Here is a 9859-nt window from a genome sequence, read left to right on the forward strand (position 1 = left end):
GATCGAAGTAACCCCCACCCCTCTGCCCGAGAAAAAAGGATAAAATTACCAAAGGATATTGATGAAATTTGTCTTTTTTGTAATCCCTAAAAATAAATTGAGGGGTTGAGGTTGTTGTTGTTGTTGGCTTGTGCGAAATCCTCAAAGCATAACCCACAAGCAACACTAATATTTTTTGGTTGAAGGGGTGGGGTGGGCTTGTCAGGACAACTCGACTACGACTAATGTAATTGAATTGTTAACAATTGGCAATATCGATATCCTTTCTTCTTTTTGTCATTGTTATAAGGGGAAAGGGTTGTTGTTGCCTAGGGAGGGGTTGGCAAAAAAACAACAACTACCACAACAACAACATTTGGCAATTGACAACACTTAATAAGAAGTAAAAAAAATTATGATTGTTAAACTAACACAATTGGCAAAAATTTTATTAACAAGTAATTGAACAGGGTTGGGCAACTATATGGCACACGCTCGCTCGCACACACACACGCACACATGTATTCTCGCCTCATATCCTTCCGTAAAGGGTAGGGATATTATGTCAGCAAATTTATGGTTAGTAATTGAATGTTTGATGAGCCAAACAATTTTGATTGAATTTAGACAAAACGAAACAAGAGCATGACGTTGGTAGATCCTTTTTTGCTTGATATCCTTTCTTTATTTTTTGGGTGATTTGACAAAATTCCTAGGACACACACTCACACACACGACACAATCAAATTTTCCAACATTGTCATGGTTTCTTCAGACACACACACACAAAAGGGTTATTTTCTTTCTGAAAGTTTTCTTAGGCAATTGTTGTTGGTGTGGCCAGGAATGTCCTTCTTTTGGTGTGTGGTGTGTTATTGTTGTAGTTGTTGTTTTTTATTCCTTTTTGTTCGTGTTTACAAGGTTGGTAAAAAGATTAAGAGATTTTTTCAAGTCATGTTCGGCTTTGCTTTTTTATTTAGTCTTAGCATTTTTTATTGCCTAGCAAGAAACATGTGTGTGGGTGTGTGTGTGAGAGAGTGGGTGGGGGATAGGGTGGTTGTGTAGTAGTGGGACCAGTGATGATAAGGTTGGGGCCCAATAACAACAACTAGGAATATGCTTTTACAATGATGATGATGACGATGATGGACTGTAGTCCTTACGAGGGAAATTTTAAAAAACTGACACACTCGAGAAAAAAATTAGTTCAAAATAAAAAAATAATAAATTCAAAAAACAAAAAATAATTTCCGAGAAAAATTTAAAAAGGTCCCTTTGGAAAACCTTAACTAAATTGAGGTTTTCAGTAGGAAAAACTTTGCTGAATTGGGGTTCCCTTTAAAAAATCACAGCTGAATTGAAATTTTCTATAGAATAACATTCCTAAATTAAGGTTTTCATTAGAAAATCATAGCTGAATTGAGGTTTTAAGTAGAAAAACTTTGCTGAATTGGGGTTGCCTTTAGAAAATCATAGCTGAATTGGAATTTTCGTTTGTAAAACTTTCCCAAATTGAGTTTCTTATTAGAAAACCCTAGCTGAATTGAGGTTTTCAATAGAAAAACTTTGCTGAATCGGGATTCCCTTTAGAAAATCATAGCTGAATTGGAATTTCATATAAAAAACGTGTTCTAATAATGTTTTCCATTAGAAAATGCTAGCTGCATGGAGGTTTTGATTAGAAAAATTTTGCTGATGTAAAAAGATCCCAAAAACTTAGCTGAATTAAGTTTTTCCCCGAAAAAAACCTTGCTGAATTATGTTTTTCGTTAGAAAAATGTACTTTACTTACAAGAAAAGTTTTTGCCAAATTTCATTTTTTTACGAAAATCGTTGATGAATTTCCATTTTCTATAGAAAATCTTTGCTGAATTGCAAATTTTCAACTGGAAGGCGTCGCTGGATTGTGTTGAATTAAGTCTTTCCCCATAAAAACTTTGCTGAATTGAGTTTTTCCTTATAAAAACCTTGCTGAATTGAGTTTTTCCCTATAAAAACCTAGCTGAATTGAAGTTTCCCCCATAAAAATTTTGCTGAATTGAGTTTTTCCGCATTAAAACCTTGCTGAATTAAGTTTTTCTATGAAGAAACCTTGCTGAATTGAGATTTCCCCATTAAAAACCTTGCTGAATTGAAGTTCCCCCATAACAATTTTGCTGAATTGAGTTTTTCCGCATTAAAACCTTGCTGAATTAAGTTTTTCCAAAAAAACCTTGCTGAAATGTATAAAAACTTGGCTGAATTTAGTTTTTCTTTATAAAAACCTAGCTGAATTTAACTTTTTACCATTCGAGTATTTCCCCAGAAAAACCTTGCTGAATTGAGTTTTCCCCCATAAAAACCTTAAGGAAAAATTTGCCAAATTTGATTAGAAAAATTTTGCTGATGTAAAAAGATCCCAAAAAACTTAGATGAATTAAGTTTTTCCCCGAAAAAAAAAACCTTGCTGAATTATGTTTTTCGTTAGAAAAATGTACTTTACTTACAAGAAAACTGCACTTTCATACAAAAAAAAAAACTTTGCCAAATTTCATTTTTTTACGAAAATCGTTGATGAATTTCCATTTTCTATAGAAAATCTTTACTGAATTGCAAATTTTCAACTGGAAGGCGTCGCTGAATTGTGTTGAATTAAGTCTTTCCCCATAAAAACTTTGCTGAATTGAGTTTTTCCTTATAAAAACCTTGCTGAATTGAGTTTTTCCCTATAAAAACCTTGCTGAATTGAAGTTTCCCCCATAACAATTTTGCTGAATTGAGTTTTTCCGCATTAAAACCTTGCTGAATTAAGTTTTTCTATGAAGAAACCTTGCTGAATTGAGTTTTCCCCATTAAAAACCTTGCTGAATTGAAGTTCCCCCATAACAATTTTGCTGAATTGAGTTTTTCCGCATTTAAACCTTGTTGAATTAAGTTTTTCTGTGAAAAAACCTTGCTGAATTGAGTTTTCCCCATTAAAAACCTTACTGAATTGAGTATTTCCTAAGAAAAACCTTGCTGAATTGAGTTTTCCCCCATAAAAACTTTGTTGAATTAAGTTTTTCATTACAAAAATGTAGCTGAATTGCGTGAATTGAGTTTTCTGTGAAATATCATTGCTGAATTCTGTTTATCGCCAAAAAAAACTTTGCTGAATTTAGTTTTTCTTTATAAAAACCTAGCTGAATTTAATTTTTACCATAAAAACCTTGCTGAATTGAGTATTTCCTCAGAAAAACCTTACTGAATTGGGTTTTCCCTCATAAAAACCTTGCTGAATTAAGTTTTTCTTTAGAAAAATCTAGCTGAATTAGGTTACTCGATACGAAAATTTAGCTGAATTGAGTTTTTTGCATACTATACCTTTGCTGAATTGAAATTTTTCAGGAAAATTGAGCTGAATTCAACTTTTCTTTTAGAAATTCTTAGCTGAATTAAGTTATTTGTATGGAATAACTTTGCTGAATTGCATTTTTTAGAAAAATTTAGCTGAATTAAAATTTTATGTTAGAAAATTTTAGCTGAATTGAGTTTTTTTTTTCAATGAAGTGGTAGTAATTCTCTTGAAAAAGCTAACCATTGTACTCTCCACTCGTATCCCAACCCCATTTTCGGTATATTGATGGTTTTCATTGAGCTTGGCACATCCGAGCCTTAGAACGTTTTATTTTTCCTCGAATGTGTTTGTAACCTCTTTAAGAAAACATTATAACTTTTCTGAACTGGTCTTCAAAGGTATTTCCCTGCTTGGGTTTTTTTGTTAACAGTTTGTCAAGAAGTCATCATTTTTTAGGGTTACTTCATTTTGCGGAGAAGGGAGCGGAAGGAAGGGCAGGGGAGGGGAGGTGTTTGGCAATGGCTTTGATATGAAGCCCATCAAAAATCATGATTTCTATGCACATAGTACATCAAGGCAGTTTAATGTGTACGAACGTGTCTTGTGTGGCCTAAAGGACTCAAACACATACACCCACACATATTTGGAGATATATGCATGTGTATGCGTGTTTGTTAGATAGTTGGTCTTTTGTGGCAAATTACAAGGGTTATTGAGCAAATCACTACTATCCAGGGGTCTCTTATATGTGACGGCTATATGCATGTGTGTGAGTGTGGATGTGTTGTTGTTTTTTATTGTTGTTATCTGGCTGGCATTGTTGTATTGAGATATTGTTGTTGTTAATATAATTTGTTTGATTTTATTTCTGTGTGTATCTAAGTGATGGGCCAGGATATTTTATTCTTTTAATACTTTTGAGACCATAACCCTTTTTTTTGATGGGAAGAAGAAAAAATATATGGGTGAAACGTGCATGTGTGTATGTGTGTGTGAGTGCGTGTATTATTTTCCTTTGGTCATTATTATGATTTGACAAATTTTTTACTGTCAAGTCATAATAGTAAATGTATTAATACGATACCAAAGGGTCTAATAAAAACCCGAACTATGGCATTTGCTATTCCAGCAGCACCAATGAAAGGATTCCGGATAAACGAATGTATGCATAAATAAATGAATAAATGCCCAAAGATATCCTGCACGTTTTATATATTAATTTTTATTGAAATCTTGCTAAAAAGCAGCAACTATTAGCCATTAGATTTTTTATTTGGTTTCAGGAAATCCTTTTCAGATGAAATATAAAAGGATTTTTCAATTAATTAGACAAAAAGGATTTTGTGATCTGATGGGAGTGAGAGGGGTGGGGGGAAAAGATTAAGTCTTTATTTCCAAAATAATTTTGTTTTCAAGGCCTAACTGAGGCGTGGTTGTTTAAAATATTCTTTTCCAGGACTACCAATAGGCGTGAATTTTTAAAATAATTTTTTCCAGGACTACCAATAGGCGTGGATTTTTAAAATAATTTTTTCCAGGACTACCAAAAGGCGTGGATTTTTAAAATAATTTTTTCCAGGACTACCAATAGGCATGGTTGCTTAAAATAATTTTTTCCAGGACTACCAATAGGCGTGGTTGTTTAAAATAATTTTTTCCAGGACTACCAATAGGCGTGGATTTTTAAAATAATTTTTTCCAGGACTACCAATAGGCGTGGATTTTTAAAATAATTTTTTCCAGGACTACCAATAGGCGTGGATTTTTAAAATAATTTTTTCCAGGACTACCAATAGGCGTGGATTTTTAAAATAATTTTTTCCAGGACTACCAATAGGCGTGGATTTTTAAAATAATTTTTTCCAGGACTACCAATAGGCGTGGTTGCTTAAAATAATTTTTTCCAGGACTACCAATAGGCGTGGATTTTTAAAATAATTTTTTCCAGGACTACCAATAGGCGTGGATTTTTAAAATAATTTTTTCCAGGACTACCAATAGGCGTGGATTTTTAAAATAATTTTTTCCAGGACTACCAATAGGCGTGGATTTTTAAAATATTTTTTTTCCAGGACTACCAATAGGCGTGGATTTTTAAAATAATTTTTTCCAGGACTACCAATAGGCGTGGATTTTTAAAATAATTTTTTCCAGGACTACCAATAGGCGTGGATTTTTAAAATAATTTTTTCCAGGACTACCAATAGGCGTGGATTTTTAAAATAATTTTTTCCTGGACTACCAATAGGCGTGGATTTTTAAAATATTTTTTTTCCAGGACTACCAATAGGCGTGGTTGTTTAAAATAATTTTTTCCAGGACTACCAATAGGCGTGGATTTTTAAAATAATTTTTTCCAGGACTACCAATAGGCGTGGATTTTTAAAATAATTTTTTCCAGGACTACCAATAGGCGTGGATTTTTAAAATAATTTTTTCCAGGACTACCAATAGGCGTGGATTTTTTAAATAACATTTTTAAAGGACTACCAATAGGCGTGGATTTTTAAAATAATTTTTCCAGCGTCCTCATAGGCGTGGATTTTTAAAATAATTTTTTCCAGGACTACCAATAGGCGTGGATTTTTAAAATAATTTTTTTCAGGACTACCAATAGGCGTGGATTTTTAAAATAATTTTTTCCAGGACTACCAATAGGCGTGGATTTTTAAAATAATTTTTTCAAGGACTACTAATAGGCGTGGATTTTTAAAATATTTTGTTCAAGGACTACTAATAGGCGTGGATTTTTAAAATACTTTTTTCAAGGACTACTAATAGGCGTGGATTTTTAAAATATTTTGTTCAAGGACTACTAATAGGCGTAAAATAATTTTTTTTTTTAAAATAATTTTTTTCCAGCACTACCAATAGGCGTGGATTTTTAAAATAATTTTTTTCAGGACTACCAATAGGCGTGGATTTTTAAAATAATTTTTCCAGGACTACCAATAGGCGTGGTGGTTTAAAATAATTTTTTCCAGGACTACCAATAGGCGTGGATTTTTAAAATAATTTTTTCCAGGACTACCAATAGGCGTGGATTTTTAAAATAATTTTTTCCAGGACTACCAATAGGCGTGGATTTTTAAAATAATTTTTTCCAGGACTACCAATAGGCGTGGATTTTTAAAATAATTTTTTCCAGGACTACCAATAGGCGTGGATTTTTAAAATAATTTTTTCCAGGACTACCAATAGGCGTGGATTTTTTTACCAAAGGCGTGGATTTTTAAAATAATTTTTTCCAGGACTACCAATAGGCGGGGATTTTTAAAATAATTTTTTCCAGGACTACCAATAGGCGTGGATTTTTAAAATAATTTTTTCCAGGACTACCAATAGGCGTGGATTTTTAAAATAATTTTTTCCTGGACTACCAATAGGCGTGGATTTTTAAAATAATTTTTTCCAGGCGTGGATTTTTAAAATAATTTTTTCCAGGACTACCAATAGGCGTGGATTTTTAAAATAATTTTTTCCAGGACTACCAATAGGCGTGGATTTTTAAAATTATTTTTTTCCAGGACTACCAATAGGCGTGGCTTTTTAAAATATATTTTTTTAGTTTGTTTTAAACTTTCAATTTTTTTCCTGACGCATTAATAAATTATTTAACTGTTCGAAAAAAATAACACCACTTGTTTCAATAGCACATACACACACGCACATAATACCCATTGGCCTCACAGAAACAGATGTCGATTGTTGTTTCTTAAATTTTATTTTAGTTTCTGGCATTTGCTTTAGTTAGCGGAAATAGAAATCGAAGTTCGCACTAAAATCCACTATTATTTTGGGCACTATAAAACAACCTCAGATCTGAAAAGTTCTCACAGTTGATGTCTCCTGCCAACCCACTGAAGACATCATGAAATATTTGTCGCTGATTTTCTTTACGGCATTTTGCCTTACCTCAATCCATTCGGCATGTGTACCATTTTTTGGTAGTTGTTCGAATCCATTTGTGAATTCGGTGCCGATTATTATTGTAACACCAGCATCGAGTAGTTTCTTCGATTGGTTGAAATGTATTTGGGGAAGATGTGCGAATACACCCCCTACCGATTGTCCACCACCATCACCGCCGGTTATAGCGCCCACACCATGGCCAGTAACTCCAGCACCATTACCGCCATCACCACCAACATTAACACCCACTACACCACCTGGTAGCGGACTCATACCAAGCTTGGCTCAGCCACCATTTGGAACTTTTCCTGCACCCACAAGCCCAGCAACCGTTCCACCACCGCCAACAAGCCCAACTACGGGCTGGGCCACACCTACTTTGCCATCAACCCCAACTGCTGGCTGGCCCACACACTCTATGCCAACTACTCCAGGACCCGCTCCTATACCACCACCAGCAACTAGCCCAACTGGTGTGTGGCCTACACCTACGGCGGCAACATCCCCTACTGCTCCAACAACTGCCTGGCCCACACACTCTATGCCAACAACTCCACCAGGTAGTGGTGTCATACCCAGCACCTCACCAGAACCCGTACCACCACCGGCAACTACCCCAACCGCTGGCTGGACCACACCCACTGTACCAACTACTCCGCCAGGCAGTTGGACACCAACATTAACACCAACTGCTGCGTAGCCCACACCCACTATACCACCTACTCCACCAGGAACTCATTCTGGAGGTTATCCGCTAATGGGATAAAAATAAATATTCAATATTAGTTATGAAATATATTTTTCAAAATCTGCCTAATAAAATCCAAGAATGAGATTTTTTAAATAATTTTTTGAAAGACTTCCAACAGGCGTCGATTTTAAAAATTACTTTTTCAGGGACCATCCATAGTCGTAGATTTGTAAAATACTTTTTTTCAAAATTTTTAATTTGTATACCCTCTACCATAGTATGGAAGGTCATTCCGTTTGTAACTCATCGAAATATTCATTTCCGACCCTATAAAATGTATATATTCTTGATCAGGGTAAAATTTTAAGACGATCTAGCCATGTCCGTCCGTCTGTTGTAATCTCGCTATCTTCTGAAGGAATTGAGATAGGGTGCTGAAATTTTGCATAAGTTTGTCTTTTGTCTGCAGGCAGGTCAAGTTCGATGATGGGATATATCGGTCCACGTTTAGGCATAGGTCCCAATTTTTGGGGCTCTTGAGCGCGTTTTTAAACCGAATACGCTGAAATTTGGTACACTGGGTTCTTATTGGGTACTAAATCTATCCACAAAATATTATAAATATAGGTCCACTTTTTCTGGTAGTCCCGAATTTTCAGTATTTTGGGGGTTTTGATCGTATTTTTCCACCGAATTGGCTGAAATTTAGTATTTTGAGTTCTTAATGGGTACCAAATCTCTTCACAAAATATTATAATTATAGGTCCATTTTTTCGGATAGCCTCCATATAAGGGTAACCCCTATTTTCGGGAATTTGGGGGTTCTTGAGCGCGTTTTTCAACCGAATTTGCTGCAATTTGGTATTTTGTAGTTGTATATGGAAACAAATCTCCCTACCAAAAATTTTTAATATTCGACCCCCCCCCCCCCTTTTTGGAGTCCTCCCCATATAACCCCCTTTTTATAAACTTCACCTAACTGTGAAGTGAAATTGGGAAAAATCGGTTAAGATTTAGATATAGCTCCCATATATATTTCCATCCGATTTAAGGTAATTGGTGTACCAAAGTCCCTAAATATCTTTCGATTAGCACGAAATTTGGCACAGCGTACTGAATTGAGTCTAGAATGATGTGTGCTAAGTTTCGTAAAAATCGGTTCAGATTTAGATATAGCTCCCATATATATTTTCGTCCGATTTAAGGTAAATGAGGCACCAAAATCCCTATATATCTTTCGATTTGCACGAAATTTGGCTTAGCGTTCTGACTTGAGTCTAGAATGATGTGTGCTAAGTTTCGTGAAAATCGGTTTAGATTTAGATATGGCTTTCATATATAATTTCGCCCGATTTAAGGTAAATGGTGTACCAAAGTCCCTATATATAATTCGATTGGCCGGAAATTCGACACAGCGTACTGAATTGAGTCTAGAATGATGTGTGTTAAGTTTCGTGATAATCGGTTCAGATTTAGATACAGCTCCCACATATATTTTCGTCCGATTTAAGGTAAATGGTGCACCAAAGCTCACTCAATATCTTTCGATTTGCACGAAATTTGGCACAGCGTACTGATTTGAGCCTAGAATGATGTGTGCCAAGTTTCGTAAAAATCGGTTCAGATTTTGATATAGCTCCCATATATATTTCCGTACGATTTAAGGTAAATTGTGTACCAAAGTCCCAATATACCTTTCGATTTGCACGAAATTTGGCACATCGTACTGAATTAAGCCTAGAATGATGTGTGCTAAGTTTCGTGAAAATCGGTTCAGATTAAGATATAGCTCCCATAAATATTTTCATCCGATTTGATGTAAATGGTGCACCTAATTCCCTAAATATCTTTCGATTTGCACGAAATTTGGCATAGTGTACTGAATTGAGTCTAGAATGATGTGTGCTAAGTTTCGTGATGATCGGCCTAGATTTACATATAGCTCCCTTATATATTTTCGT

The 9859-nt window shown here is 34.9% G+C and overlaps 1 protein-coding gene across 1 annotated transcript; it reads left to right on the plus strand.

Annotated features, from left to right (window-relative positions):
• Positions 1-7166: 7166 nt before the first annotated feature.
• Positions 7167-7907, plus strand: LOC133332700 (uncharacterized). The gene has a single exon (XM_061541079.1). The coding sequence runs from the start codon at positions 7167-7169 to the stop codon at positions 7905-7907; it is 741 nt and encodes a 246-aa protein (XP_061397063.1).
• The last annotated feature ends 1952 nt before the right edge of the window (positions 7908-9859 follow it).

The sequence above is a fragment of the Musca vetustissima genome, unplaced genomic scaffold, assembly GCF_032173495.1.
Source record: "Musca vetustissima isolate MV318-11 ecotype Yass unplaced genomic scaffold, APGP_CSIRO_Mvet_v1 utg38798, whole genome shotgun sequence".
NCBI classification, from domain to species: domain Eukaryota; kingdom Metazoa; phylum Arthropoda; class Insecta; order Diptera; family Muscidae; genus Musca; species Musca vetustissima.